At 42.1% G+C, this 15,612-nt stretch overlaps 1 protein-coding gene across 20 annotated transcripts; it reads left to right on the top strand.

The window, feature by feature from the left end:
• Window positions 1-189: 189 nt before the first annotated feature.
• LOC121061487 lies at window positions 190-15,004 on the top strand. 20 transcript variants are annotated; one of them, XM_040540394.1, is made up of 6 exons: window positions 190-233; window positions 8,341-8,372; window positions 8,658-8,853; window positions 9,824-9,889; window positions 13,109-13,282; window positions 13,549-15,004. In XM_040540394.1, the coding sequence occupies exons 3-6, from the start codon at window positions 8,812-8,814 to the stop codon at window positions 13,984-13,986; spliced, it is 720 nt and encodes a 239-aa protein (XP_040396328.1). In that variant the 5' UTR covers window positions 190-233; window positions 8,341-8,372; window positions 8,658-8,811; the 3' UTR covers window positions 13,987-15,004. The 20 variants fall into 20 exon arrangements, 1 of the variants encoding a protein (XP_040396328.1); XR_005815117.1 differs by lacking the exons at window positions 190-233; window positions 8,658-8,853 and adding an exon at window positions 277-346 and having other exon boundaries at window positions 8,260-8,372; window positions 10,415-15,004; XR_005815116.1 differs by lacking the exons at window positions 190-233; window positions 8,658-8,853 and adding an exon at window positions 277-346 and having other exon boundaries at window positions 8,260-8,372; window positions 9,789-9,889; window positions 10,415-15,004.
• Window positions 15,005-15,612: the final 608 nt, after the last annotated feature.

Genomic DNA, 15,612 nt, shown 5'->3' with positions numbered 1-15,612 from the left:
CCGCACATACACACACACACACACACACACACACGGCCCCCGCTGACGTCACGCGCGCGGTGTGGGAAAAAGGGGGCGAGGCCCCGCCCCGCCGCCGCTCCCCCCCCCCCCCCCCTCCCTCCCTCCTTCCCTCCCTCCCCGCTGACGCCGTGCAGGGAGCGGAACGCGGGGGCGGGGCCGCCTCAACCCGGTCACCTCTGCGGGGGAGGGGCGCTCACAGTAGGAGGAATACGGTAAGGGCCGGGCGCGCCCCGCCGGGGGCGCGCGTCCCACGCAACTCGCGACATTACGGTAGCCGCGGCGGGGCCGGGCCCCGGCTGTAAGATGGCGGCCGGGCGGCCGGCAGGTGAGTGCCCTCCGCCGCGCCGCCGGCACCGCCGGGGGGGGCTCAGCCCGGCCCCGACCCCCGCGGGGTGCCCGGCCGTTAGGTGGGGCCTTGTGGTGCGTTCCGAGCCGGAGCGGCCGCCCGGTGCCTCAGCGGGCGCCGGGAGCCGTGCGGTAACGGCGCTGTGCCTTGGGAGCAGCGGGGAGCGCCAGCGGCCGCATCGCTGGCCCGGGGGGTAGCATCGAATTATTCCACCGGTAGAGATTTCCGTGGTCTCTAGGTACCGAACCCCCACCCCCCCCGTTTTTGTTTATTTATTTGTTTGTTCGTTTCTTTGTACGGGAGGTGGGAGTGAGCCGGTGGTGCTGGTGCTCCCCAGCGCAGGCCGGGCGAAACGGCTGCCCCTGCGGCGGCGCCCGCAAGTTCGCGGACGCTTTGCCAGGCTGCTAGCTGGCTGATCGTCATGGCAGGCATACGTTTTACAGGCGGGCTGCGGGACTTATATACCGAGCTCCCGCTAAATTTTGGGGGTATTTCGGAACCTGAGTGCTCCTGGCAAGAGACAAGCGCATTAAACTTTCTCTTACTGCTGACATGGCGTTGGTTCCGGTGTTTCTGAGATCAGGGAAAAGAAATACCTATCGTGGTAAAAACTTAACAACTTTGTGATTACATATGGCAGCAGAGGAAAAACATATTTAATTTTGTCCCCATCGCTTAGTCATTGCTAATAATTTTTCACATCTTGAAGCAGTTTTTCTTCTACATTGCTCTAGCACTATTTCTGTTTTAAGCGAGCGTCTAGCGAGTCAGTAGAAATGCTCTTCTAAATTGGGTGATGGCTGTTCCTTAACAGGTCTTCGCCACCTGCTGCAATAAAAATAACACATTGGTGCTATTGGAGGAATTCTTCCTGTCATAGCAAAGAAGCTTTACAGTAAAAATTGAGGAACAAGAAGAGTGAGAAGTACACCAATGAAAAATAGAAATTCCCTAACAGGCAAAAGTAGCCCGTGTGTCTGTTATCTCAACTTAGTCATTCTTAGGTCTTTTCCATTATCAAATTCACTTACAAAATCCAAGAGAAAAGCCCACAGATCCACTTTCTCCATCCATCTACCACTCAGCAGGAATAGCTACTTCCCGTTAAGTCTATGAATATTAATAGCTACACGGGGTGCTATTGAAGCTTTTTTCTTTCCTGGGCTAGGAAGTACACGAAGAGGTAATGGCGTCTTTGCTTTTGAAATTATGCCGTAAGCAACAACTACGCTTCTCCTTGGGCTCCTTCTGCGTTGATGTAGCAACGTAACAGCTCACAAATTATGCTCTGAAGTTGCTTTGTCCTGCCAGTATTGCCGCTTGAGCTCCTCAACTTTCTGAAAGCAACCAGAAGGGTGTGTTAATTCCAGGAAAGAAATTAAAATATGCTAAAGCTTAACTGTATATAAATTTGTAGTTAGTTTCTCTTTCAGTGGATGTTCTTCTTTTGGAAGGACCTTGCTGAGCTGAGCATTCATTTCATCTTTTTTTGCCTCACAGTTTTGGAAGGTCTGCATTCCAGAGATGCACAGAGGGAAAGCTGCAGAACAGCAGCCTTAACACGATTAACCTCCTGCACTTAATCAAAGTCTGCTCTGTGAGCTACTCGGAGAAGTACCCTTGGCGACCACTCAGTGAAATTTGTTCTTAATGTTTCAAAGCATTCGGCTGCTTGCAGTCATTCTCGTTCCTCGCAGTAACGCACACAAGGACAGAACATTCTACCAGTTGCCATAATTTGAAAGAAAGATCGCATACAGCTGCACAGTTGTCTTTGTATGAAGCAAACAATGGTCTGTATGTGGAAAATGGATTGCAGACAACCTAATGCTGGCCAACAAAAGTCACCCTCCCTGGTGGTTAAAATTTATCTGGAAAGATGAGAACAAGAACAACCGTTCAGAGAAAGACTTGGCATTCCTGCATTTAAGCTGAACAAGAGTTTAGATTCACGTGCTGCATAAAATATTTCTAAACATGAGGAGGATAGGGGATCAGGGAGAAAAAGGAAGAAACTCAGGAAAGGATGCTAGATGGTTCTTAGAGCTAGAGCTTTACAGAAAGACACAAGCAAAAGTACTAAGCGTTAATTAAAACATATCAAGAGGTGACGGCATTAAAATAATCAAGCACAAGAAAGACTGATAGGTGTACTGAAACAGCTGAATTTACAGTGCTAAAATAAGGGTTTTTTTTTTAACCTGTTTCATGAAGGACTTTGAGATAACAAAGCAGTTCATATAAAAAAGCTGTAGGTTTCATGGATTCCAAATGTATTTTAACATACATCGTTGGAAAGCTTGAAAAACAGCATTGTAGGTAAATGTAGCGATATTCACTATACTTTGCACACTGCAGTAACTCTGGAAATGCAAACACAGGAGAAAAAGACAGTAGTGATGAGTGTTGATGAAGACTGGTCAATGAAGAAAATAGCACACAATCAATTTTTTGGTTTATAACGTTCTCTTCAATAGTTTCATTGGATATGTTCAGAAACTATTTTTAATTTCAGGAGTTAAAAATATAGGAAGCTTGCCTTTTACTAGCCTTTTAAATAAAATCAAATACTTTAGGATAAATATTGCCAGCTCTTTTAAGACTTCAGAGTCTCTGTATTAAAGTGTAAATAAACCAGCAGCACTGAAAGAGCCCTTTCAAAGGCCAGCTTTTTATTCTAATTAAATTCCGTGATGATTCTAAAACTGGAGTCAGATGCTAGCGTCCAAAAGCATTTAGGAAAATGTACTTAAACTACTAAGCATGCTTTAGCGCTATTCTAAAATAACGTAAAGAGATAAACATCTTAATTTGAACTAAATCCTCTTGACATTCATTTCTGTGTCCTCTGCCTTTTTGTGGCTTGATACTTGACGTATGAAGTCATTCTGAGATGGGCTGAAGGGGTGGGCATTGTGTGTGCCAGAGTCCCAGAGCTCTGTGAATTAATGCTGCTCTGTATTTCCTCAAGGAATGAGCCCATTCAGTTTACATTTATTGAGAATAGACCCTGGGAAGGAATTATTTCTTCCTTATAAGGAGCTTTGTGTTGGAATATCTGTTGGGACAGTTTAGCTCACTACTGAGTTACTAGGGATAAAAGCATCACTGTTATGAGTAAAATGATAATGTGCAAGAGACTTCTTAAAATTAAACTCATGTAACTAATTTACAAGGTTCAGAATTTCAGAGTCTCAGAACAGCAAAATAAGGCCGTCTCAGCTTCGAAGTTTTAACTCATTTCCATTTGCAAAAAGTCAAAAGCAGAAGATCCTGTCTCCGAGAGGAAAATAGATTTAACATCGCTCTGGGTTTGTTGTGAACTTTTATAGATCTGAGTTTCAGAACTCGTGAACACTCAAACTGAAAACGGTGCTATTCCTCTCATAAGCTTTTGTAAACTTTATTTTTAAAGGATTATGTTTTTCTAATATCAAAATAAAAGCAAGTCAATTTGATAAAAACTTTTTTCAGTTTTTAAAATAATTGTCTCCTGGGTATTTTTTCTCTTTGCAGCAAGTACATAGACTTAATCAGGGTAAGGTATCTGCGTAATGATTAAAAATTCATAATAGTTTAAAAAATGATTCCTCAAAGCTCTAGAAACTTTAACCTCTCCTGGTCAGACATCCTCCACCACAAATGTGATCGGCCAGTTCAGAAGTTAATGAGTTGCAAAATGCCACTGACAGAGCTACTGGCACGGGTCAGAGCACCTCTGCCCTTACGATGCACCAACAGTGAGGGGTTGTTTGCAAAGCTGTGCTGCTGATGGTCTAGGTGGAGACATCATGGCAGTGCCTTCTTGTGGATACACATCCGACACTAACAGACCTCCTTTTTGCCTTCTACAGTTTCCTCCCTTTAAACTGCACTTTATTTGAGACTCCTGTGCATTAGACCAAACAGCTGCTTTGCCGTGGCAGGCAACATACTAATTCTTGGATAGAAACTCTGTGTGAGTTTCTCAATCCACCAGTGTCAGAAATGAAAGGCTTTGCTTTCCCAGATGCTCACCCATGGCAAAGGGAAACCACATACACTAAAAATTCTCTTAAGAGCATTTTCCAAGATGCTAAGTTCTGGTAGAATGGCTCTAAAGCAAAAAAAAAAAAAATCTCTGCTTCCCATCTCAAGGATTCTGAGTCCAGATTCATTTGTGATGGTGAGAGAACTGTACCCGCAAGTAAACAGCTTACATATGCCAAAAACTGAAAACGCATGCTTCCTGCAGGAGCTGAAACTCCTGCCTGTGGTGCGTGTCCCTCGTGCCCCTCTGTGCCTCCCCCAGCACAGCCAAGACAGCGGTGCACAGAGAGGCGATTGCTGGCTACCTGGCCAGACGTTGTTTCTGATATTTGCCAGTCTTTTGTGAGCTACTGTGCCTTTATAAATTATAACTGAGGACTTGCAGAAAGCATGGAGGCAGGGACAGTCAGAGATAGCTAAGCAACACTTAAATGGTTCCTGTTTAAACAACTGGCATTCTTTTAAAAAGCTTGGCTACAGTGTCTGCTTCCTCTAACTTTGTCACCAGTGATTGCCTTTAGCAAACTGGGGAAACCAAACTGGACTTTTTTCTTAACGGTCCATTTAAGCTTTGATTACTGGTTGTTAAGATCTTAATCCACTAACGTTCAAAAAATATTACAAATGTGTCTCTACCTCTGCTAGGACTGAAACTTCCAGTTAGGATCCAGTTAGGACTCTTCTTGGTTTGTATCGGAGACAAGCTTTCAAGGGATCAGTCTAAACACAAGGGCTTCTGTATAACTTAGACACCCTATGAAATCAGAGACCGAGATTTTCCATATGGCGCTGAAGTGGTGCTGTACCATCTGGTTAAGGTTCGTTAAGTTAAAGGGAACTGTGCACTGAAGAGTAATTAGTAAAGACCCAATGTGAGGGTAGAACATTCCGTGGAGTTGGTTTTTAGTTTGTTTTCAGGTTTCATAGTCGACTCGTATGTGTATAGCAGTATTTATAGCAGCATCCTTAAGCAAAGTGCCATCTAAAAGTGATGGTACTTCAGCAGGTTTTGATAAACAAAGTTGAACTTCGGCATTTGTCCCGGGGCTTTAAAAACAATTAGAAATTTTGTAGCTCAAGTGCTAATTAGACTGATGTATGCCTGTTTTATCATGTTATTCCTGCAAAACCAGGTAACCGAGCTGTGGAATCCATTTGGAGCCATCGGTTTTCTGAGTTAAACACAGTTTACTGATGTGGATTTGGGATGATCTTGATATGATTTCACCTTTGCTTTATACCAACTGTATGTGTTTTCTTTGTATATTTTCCTGTTTCTATGCCTTCTTCCTCCCTCATACCGACCCGTGACCATACTTTGGTACTGACAGGACGTGGTACATCGTAGTTCTTTCCTGACAAACAGCCTATAAATGTTCCATCCAGTTGTCTTCCTTATTCTTAGTCTTCCTGCCCTGTAATCTTGAAATTGTACCAGAGCTAATATCTCAGGCTAAGCCTTGTAATCAAATTCAGAAGATAGAGATAAGATACGGTTAGAGCTCTGCAGTAAAATTTTGTCAGGGAACCAAGTACTTCCTTTTACTTCAGTAGCTTCAAAGGTTTCATTGGAATCTGTGTCTTGGACAGGGATTTAATTCTTTTTTTTTTTTCCTACCAGTCTGTCACTAATAGCATCTAACTTTTGAAGTTGCTTTGAATAGAAAGGGAGAGCATTCTTCCTTTTCCTTTTCTGTGCTCCAGGGATTAAGATGAGCTGAGAGATATGCCTCCGCTTCACTTCTCCACTCGGAATAACAGCGGCGCAGTGCACTCATATATTTCCAGAAAGCTAGAGCTTTGCTTCCAGCGGGGTGTGCCAGGAGTGGCAAGAATTCGGCAGTTTTAACTACTGAACAGGAAAGGACCCCTTGATGCTTAATGTGTCTCCATGCTGCTTTGCTTCTGTAAATTAGGCAGAACTCACGGGACAGCTGTCTTCTTGCTAGACACTGTCCTCTGCTGGGCTGTGCTCGGAGCCCTTCAGAGGGAGCAGATACAGCTCCGCGCGTGGTGTGGTTCAGAGGCTGGAGGAGACGCTGTGTCAGGCTGACCTTAGACAGTTGTCACCATCAGTCACCCTGCAAATGTTGCGATCCATGAGCAGGAGGGATAGTAATCTGCTGCGGTCTGTTCATGTAAAAATACGTTTTTTTTTTTGTGGTTCCAAAAAAACGGAGCCTCTGGACAGGGACAGGTCTCTACGGAGCCTCTGAATTTATCCAGTTGCAGTAAAGGTCTGATGCTACGTAACTGCTCCCCAAACTGAGAAGAAGGAAGAAACTCTCCAGTACCCTATGTCAGAACTGCTTCCCAGTCAGTAATTTTAATATGTGCTTGTCAGGGCGTTGTCACAGCCAGCACAAAAATCAACTTCTTCCACGTCTCCATGGTTCCAAGCAGTAGCAAAACCTGACGGATGCTGTCCAGTGTTTGCTTTGCCCAGGGCACAGCACAGGCAGCACAGCTCTCCATGCGCTCACCTGGATGACCAGTCCTGGTTTGGTTTGTAGCCTGCTCTCAGCCTTTTATCTCTGTAAATACGAAGGCTTTGATCTTTGTTTTGTTTGGGTTTTTTGTTCATTTGTTTGTTTAAACAAGTATTTACTGGCTGCAGTTGAATGGCTGCTTTTGAAATTCTCTAGGAAAGCTAGAGATCTTTAAAAAGAAAATAAGAAGTCACTAGGCTGTGAGTTATGACTGGAAGAACTGAGGAAGAGAAGGGCAGAACTAATGTGAGTAAGAGCTGAAGGATGATCTGGTGTATAAACCCAGTCTATTGCCAACTCCACCCTCTAAATGGCATTTGCTGCCAGGGAAATTGGATCCACCCTGGACTGATTCTAGCATCAGAAAAATCCTCCTAAAATAGCTCTGGGCCTTACAAAAGTTGCAGTTTCCTTCCCGATAATTGATGCTGTGGTGACAACCTGCATCTGGTACTCATGAGTTGCAGTCACCACATCTGCTAGGGGGAAGAAGGCAACTTTTTCCCTTTCCTCAGTCTCTTGCCTTGTCTGCAGGGATGGTCCATGAAGTGAAAAATTGTTTGTTCAGTTTGAGCACTTATTGAAAGGGATGGTGTCCCCTAATACTAGCAACTTGGAAATGAGTATGCAACCTGTGTTGACTCAGGTTTTTAAGAAGTGTAAATGAAGAGGAACCACTTTAAGAGTAACTGGGGATTGGTCTAAGTTGCATTATTGCCATTGAATGTGGGTTTATTTCGTCCTGTTTACTAAATGGGGAGTATAACCATGGCAACATTCATGACACGCTCTGTATGGATCTGCCAACACAAGAGTGAAATTAGCATTCCGAAGACAACTGTTTGAAAGTAGCTTGTGAACTGAAAAAGCATGTTTCAGACTACAGTCTGGATGATAATACGCTGCACCATTTGCAGAGAGAACGTTATGCAAAATTTGCTAGTTTGGCTTAAGTGCTCTCAGCAAGAATATTTGTGGTATCATTTGTATAGATCTTACCTTGACGAGTGAAAACATAATGGTGTAAATATTAATAGTCAGTGGTGATTCTTAAGTGTACTGAAAAATACAAATACAGCTAGAGTTTTATGCTCAACTTTAGTGCAAAGATAGTTGAAATCAGTTCACTTGGGGAAAAATACAGAATGACAATTCCTAGACAAGATGAAAGTTCTACTTACAAAATAAAATAAATACTATTTCTACATATAAAGGAAAAAAAAAAAAAAGAGCCTGGGGTGAATGGAAATAAGGAGGGGAATGTAAAATGAACCTTCTAGATCATAGTCAGTCCTCTGCTGTCGCCGGTATAAACTGTTGATAGTCTAGTAACTAATTTTTCTTGCTGCTGCATGTTGTGTGAATTTTTTGCAGAAGTCTTTTATATGGAGAATCGTGGTCTGACAGAGTGTGGATGGACTCAATAATACATCACTTCTTCATGTCTCTCTATAGGTCACTTCCTTCTGAAAGGAGCAGAGTCAAATGTAACTACGCATTTCTGGATGACAGTACTACAACCTGTTGCAAGTAACCCTGAACAAAAATATTTCCTTGATTACTTTTGCCTGCACTTTTATCTGTGGCTAACTTCACCATTTTTGTTTAAGTCAGTTCCCTCTTCTGTGTGCATCTGTCACATAGCAGGAAAGACATGTTTCTGTAAATAAGCTTCACAAGTCATTTAGGAGATGTGTAGGAAAATACAGAACTGCTTTTAACTGACTTTTGAAAGTTGGCTGGATTTTAAGCTGACTCTGCCCTTTCAACAGATGCTCTGAACAGTGACTGCTCTTTATTGCCTCAGCACACCATCTTGGGATAACACATCAGCCAGTCTGATGGAATATTTTATGTAGAGTTACTACTTCCTGTGAGTCAGTGCTGTAAAAGGCAATTACGTCTGCAAAGAACACAGCATCCTTCATGTCCCTTGCTGCCCTCATGACTGAAAATGATGCATTTAGGGTGGGTTATGTTAGTCCTAAGAATAATATGGATCTATAGAAATTATGGAAATACTGCTAGTAATATATAAACGACTAATTAGATATTTTTTCTGTGTTTGGAACATATGGGAAAAACCCAAACTTTATCACTTCAGAAGGTAAGAAAACACATCCTATTCCAGCAGTAACTCAGGAAGATGTTAGCCACCGGAGCTAGGCTTAAAATGTCACATGTTCAGATAACTTAAATCAGCGTTTACATTCTAACTGATTGAGCAGCTATCTGGATTGCTACTGTTAGTTCTCAATAAATTTGAAACTGGTAAAGACAATCCAGAGGACTTGACAAAGTTGAGAGTACTGTCAGCAAAAAGGGCAAAATCCAGATGATTACTGGTCATCAGTCTAGCACCTATGTCAGCCAAAAATGTGTAACTTATATCAGTCCAATCAAGAAGCTATTAAAGGAAATCGGCAGAACTAATGTTGGGAACTATGGGTATATGAAAAATAGATCTGACCACAGCTTTGTTAGACAACACACTTGATAAAACATACAATGTTTACATCACAATAGTGTTTGTGTAGTTCTTAGACTTCTTCCTGACTTTTTGTCTTACTACTTCATGACACTTTCTATATGTCGTGCTAATATGACCTGTTACTTAACAGAACATTGGTTAACTGACGGTTGAAAACAAAATAGCAAATGGGGAATTCTGACTGAGCACATTAAGATTATTTTAGGAATTGATTTTTGCTATGTACAACTTAAAGTTTGCTTTAAATGACATCAAAGTTTGTACAAAATTAATAACCATAGCTCAAAAGATGGGGATGTAATATGCCACAAAGATAAGTCAATGATGCAGTCTAGGTGACTTTGTTTAATAAGTTGAATGCAAGCAGACAATTGTTTTGTGGGTAGCTAATAAGTAATACATCTGTGAACAGTGAAAGCAGGCTGTCATTTTCACCTGTCCATTTAGTCTACCCACCAAATACCAGAGCTCAAGAAAGAACAGAGAAGACACCCAAATTCAGGACCATTGAAGGTCAGTTGAGCAAGTTGTTTTCAAAATAAAATTTCATAGAAGACACAGCCTTTTGTTTTAGGGGACCTTCCAATTTGTTTTTCTGGGATTCTCTGAGTATTATGGCTGTTATCATCTTTAAAACCTGCTTAAACTAATTCATTATGTCATCTCACAGTAATTCTGTAACATTCCCGTGCTATAGATTTACTCTATTTCTGAACTTTGAGCCAGTCTTTTTAAATATTTGTCTTGTACCATAGCTGCTTCACTACTTCTGGTACTCTTTCTGTGCCTTGCAGAGCCATTTCACATGTGTGCATTTGCTGTCAATCAAACTACACTTTTATATAATCATCAGCAAGTTTACAGACCATGTTTTTCCCCTGTGCAGACAAACCCCATGCCAGAGGATCTTTTAGCTCTCTAACTGACCCAACTTATGCAAAACAGCCTTAATGCTGCTAATGCTAATGGTTCTCATGGAAAAAAAAGTTACATATGTGCTTTTCTTTCTGTGCACTCATTTTTTTCTGTCTCTTCCAGGTCTTCTAGTGTTAGAGCCTTATAAGATTGCCCTAGATCATTTCTGAACAACTGTATTGGTACAGCTGTAAAAAATAAGGGAGTAAAACCGTATCTGCAGATAATTCCTGTGATCTAATCATCAGTCACATTATAGCAAAGTTAATGCTGCTGTTGCCTTTTTCAACTTCAGAAAATTGTGTGTTGCTGGACCTAATAAGAACTGAAAGTGCAGGTTGGATTTTTTCTTCTGTTAATGAGTTTTTATTTGGAGATTTAGAGGAGAAGCGAAGAGGTGCAGAGGGATTTATCAAGAAAGAGAACAATGAATGAACTCCTGAACATGGTGCTTTGGTCAGAAAGACTCATGTAATTCTTGGCTACAAAGAGAGAAATCTCTAGAGACTACAATGACAATAGTAGTTCTGTGTTTGTCACTGAAGCAATTTTTGTTGGAATTGGCTTTGTCCAGTTTAGGATTCAAGAAGACTGTTGGTAAACAGAAATCTTTGAGAGAAGAGCAAGAAAACAACACAACATCCTTATCTCCAAATTGCAGAGAGATGATTTGAAGGGTGGGCTGTTCAGTGGATAAGGAATTGGCTGGATGGCCACACCCAGAGAGTGGTGGTCAATGGCTCTATGTCCAGGTGGAGGCCGGTGGCGAGTAGTATCCCTCTGTGGTCTGTCTAGGAACAAGTACTGTTTAATGTCTTTATCAATGACATAGACAGTGGGATCAAGTGCACCCTCAGCAAGTTTGCAGATGATGCCAAGCTGAGTGCTGCAGTCAATACACCAGAAGGAAGGGATGCCATCCAGAGGGACCTGGACAGGCTGGAGAACTAGGCCCACGTGAACCTCATGAGGTTCAACAAGTCCAAGTGCAAGGTGCTGCACCTAGGTTAGGGCAATCCCAGATGTGAGCACAGACTGGGAGAACCCATTCAGATCAGCCCTGCGGAGAAGGACCTGGGGGTTCTGGTGGACAAAAACCTTGACACGAGCCAGCAGTGCGTGCCTGCAGCCCAGAAAGCCAACTGCATCCTGGGCTGCACCAACAGAGGGGTGGGCAGCAGGTGGAGGGAGGTGATTGTGCCCCGCTGCTTTGCCCTTGTGAGGCCCCACTGGGAGTGCTGCATCTAGCAGCATCCAACCATCCTGGTTGGAACCAGGTGATCCTTAAGGTCCCTTCCAACCCAAGCTATTCTATGAAGTAAAAAAATCATTGATTCATATGGTACAGGATGAGTGATACAAGGAAGTTTTTCTCTTTGGTTTGTTAAACCAAAAAGTGTATTGACTAATGTCCAAAAGTATCTGCAGTGAAATAGAAACTTAAGAGCTGGTTTTTCAATCTAGCTGACAAAGACATAACACTATCCAGTTGCTGGTGCTGAAGCCGAACAAAACCTGACTAGAATCGTGTGGTAAATTTCTCCCTAAACAATGGGTATCTAACCATTGGAAAAGTTTTGTGAGAATTATACTGGCCTTTCCATCTCTACTCATTTCTACCTGACTAGTTGTTTTTCTTAAAAGACATGTTCTAGATGAACTAGATGGTTCAGGAACTTCTGTCACAAAACTGATCAGCCCCAGATGGTCACAGTAGATGTTCTAGCGTAATCCCCTGTGGGGACCAAGCTGGTTTTGGTTCTTACTTCAGCTCTGCTATGGGCTTACCACATGCTTCATATTTTTGCCTATGGATGCTCACAGCTGTAGCACTACCTGTCTAAATGGTCCGGCAAGGGATGCGGATTGCATAAAAGCCTGTCCTAAAGATAAGGTGTCCACAGAGAACAACCAGTCACATGTGGAATTTTAATACTCCCTTTTCTAATTATTGAAATTTCTAAGCAACAATCTTAGGAATTAAGAGTTCATCTGGTAGCTGTACTTCTATAAGATTCCAGACGGAAGGTGGAATACTGTTTGGATTAAAAGTGCTAGCATTAACTTTTGCATTTCTGCATGATTTTAAATGCACCAAGAATATGTCCATATGAACACCTGATCTTTTGGCTTGTCCAGAACTTGTTTTTGGGCTCTTGTAAAGTGGTATCTAGCGTTAAAGGAAAAAATGCAAAATAATAAGTAACACTAGCTTATCATTATTTACAGCAAACCAATTCCCTCTTTGCTCATAGGAGACCAAAATGATGTATTTGCCTGGCTGAAAATTTCTTTTTTGCAAGTAATAAGAAATGCAGAGATCCCTTACAATGGTTACTTGAGCCTTCTTGCAGCTTGGGGCAAAACCACATTGGCAGAAAGACAATGTCCTGTCTCTAATGGCTGTGAAGCCTCTCTGAACTTGACCCGAATTTGAACTTATACAAAAGGGACCTCTGTGCAGTGACAAAAACTTAAAAACAGAGTATAATTACGTAAGAAATTCAAAATAAGTTGGGGAGCATGTTTGGATGAGATCAGCATTCCAAGTAATCCCTAACAAGAATTGGATGTTTGTATCTCTGCTGCCACACATTTTTCTTTATGATCTTCTGAATGTTCTATTAATCTGCCTCCAAACTGAAACCTTATACCTGATAGCAGCCCTTCTTGGCAGACTTCTGGTGCAAAGTTGGCCATAGTATCTTACGCAAGTCCCCCAAACTCTTTAAATACTTTGATACTGATGAGGAAGGGATGTGTTTAAAAAAAATAAATCACAGAAAGGTCCCTGTGTTTTCCTGTCTTCTTTTGCAGAAGCTAATAAATCAACTGATTAAAGAAGTCAATGGAAAGAAGAGTGCCAGTGCTGTCATGAAGGCAGTAGCTAGCACTGGTGGCCTCGTCTTTGTAGCACTGACTAGGAGGAAGCTATGCTTATTGCTCACCTTGGTATTAGTAGCTCCAGGTCTTAGCCTCTACTCAGATGAAGTGAGTAACTAAGCTCCCAAACAGTCATATTTTACTACCGAGAAGATTCTTTATTCACTTTTAGGAGTAGTTTTTCTCTTTTATGTTCTCATCAGACTGCTTTGCATGTTCTGTGTGGTTTCACTGGTCACCACTCATCAAGGAGTACTTGTTATGTGTTGCACTCCCTCATCCATGTTTGAATTAGATATCTGTTTGATCATACTTAAAAAGCAAACTACTTTGGAAATCTACAGCTAAGAAAAGCATCCAATTTCCACATACAGGTCTTATTTCATAGGCCTGAGTCTGTTGGGTGGATGGTCCAAGGCTTCCATGCCCTGGGAACTCCAGTTTTGGATTGCATGTTTTTAAGAATCGTCTTTAACATTGGATCTTTGGATGTCTCACCTGCCTGGCAACTCCCACTGAGACAGGAGACTCCAAAGTACAACTGTTGTGAGATGACTCCTCAGTTGATTTTTGCATTCTTCTATAAGGAGTCTTGTGTCTTCATGCATGCACTCAGCACAGCATTTGCTGGTCTACATTCAACTACACTTGACCATCGTTTCACCCTTTCTCACAGGCATTTGAAGAAACAACTTTTGATCTGTGTCTGTGGGGAATGGAGGCAAAATCTTCTCTGTCCTCCTCTCCCCAGTTTGGCTTTCTGTCTTTGCACTGAAGGAAGTTTCTCTTCAGAAGCAGTCCAAGTCTTTTAAAGACTTCTGATGAGGTTTTCCTGGGAGACAGACCAGGCTTATGTTAAAGTACTGTGATAACAGTTGATTGTTAGTAGCAGCAATCTAATTGCTCCACCAGGCAGAAGGCATTCCTGGTTGAGGTACTCTTGAAGGCTGTTTCAACTGCATAGATATCATCTTGTTTCTACTACAAAATGGAGCATGTAACCTGCACTTTAAATTACAGTGAAATCCTATCCACAAACTGGCAGCCATTCCCCTGACTCTCACACCTTGCTTTTAACATATGGGTTGACTGACACCATCAGATCAAATAATTTTCCAGACTTCTTGCTACATCCACTGGGCATCATTTCTCATTTAAGATTCCTGCAGTGAGGCTGTATCTCCAATGATAGTTCAGGTTTTCATCTGGTGTAAATTATCATAGTTCTAGTCAACTTCAATGGATTTGATAATTTACACCATCTGAGGTTCTGCATCTGAAAACCACATAATAAAAAGCAGATACTATTTTAACTAATCTGAAAAATAAGTGCCTAGTATTTGCCCAAGCGTAGCTATTTTAATACCTGCTACTTACTGCCAGCAGTCAACTGCATGCTAGAGACTTAAAGTCCTTTGTCCTGTGTCTGGGTAACTGGGATAGTGTCCTGTATTTTATCAAAATGAAGGTTGAACAGAGACTGCAAAAGCCCTTGACAGCAGCTTTGCTGAGAGACCTGAAAGCCAACACTCCTTTTGCAAAGCCTTTATACTGACCATGATCATTGTTATACATGATATTTTAAAGCAGCTGCTTAGCTTTGTCACTTTAATATGTTTTCATTTTGATTTCTATATTCTTCTTCAAGCCACACGAACATTGGTTGATGTTTGGTATCTATCTGACCTTGTAAGTAATAGGAGATTGCATGGATTGCACATCAACTATCTATGTCAAGTATATGGTAAGAATTTGTGAAATGTTTTACAGAAAGCATGGTCTCTGACCTATTCCAGAATGTGATACTGTAAATAAAGTGTCTATCACAGCGTGTTTGAGGAAAATGTGTATTCTTTATTTACACTTCTTGGTTTAACAATTCACACAGAACAAATCATCATTTTTATATTACTGGAGTATGTTACACAGTTTCATCTGTAAGAACTATTTGTGCCATTGTTGTGGTTTAACCCGGCTGGCAGCTAAACACCACACAGCCATTCGCTCACCATCCCCCCTCCCTCTCCGGGATGGGGGAGGGAAACAGGAAAGTGAAGCCTGTGAGTTGAGAAAAAGACAGTTTATTCAGACAGGAAAATAACAATAATAATAATGATAATAGTACTACTAATAATAATGTGTACGAAACAGGTGATGCACAATGCAATTGCTCACCACCCGTTGACCAATGCCCAGCCTATCCCCGAGCAGCCGCCCCCCCACCCCGGCTAGCCACCCCTATATATTGTTCAGCATGACGCCAGATGGTATGGAATACCCCTTTGGCCAGTTTGGGTCAGCTGTCCTGGGTCTGTCCCCTCCCAGCTCCTGCTGCATCCCTAGCCTGCTCGCTGGCAGGACAGAGCGAGAAGCTGAAAAGTCCTTGGCTTGGTGTAAGCACTGCTCTACAACAATTAAAACATCAGCATGTTATCAGC

This window comes from Cygnus olor, chromosome Z (genome assembly GCF_009769625.2).
Source record: "Cygnus olor isolate bCygOlo1 chromosome Z, bCygOlo1.pri.v2, whole genome shotgun sequence".
NCBI lineage: Eukaryota > Metazoa > Chordata > Aves > Anseriformes > Anatidae > Cygnus > Cygnus olor.
Note: the sequence above shows the minus strand (reverse complement) of the source record. Positions and strands in the feature narration are given on the sequence as shown.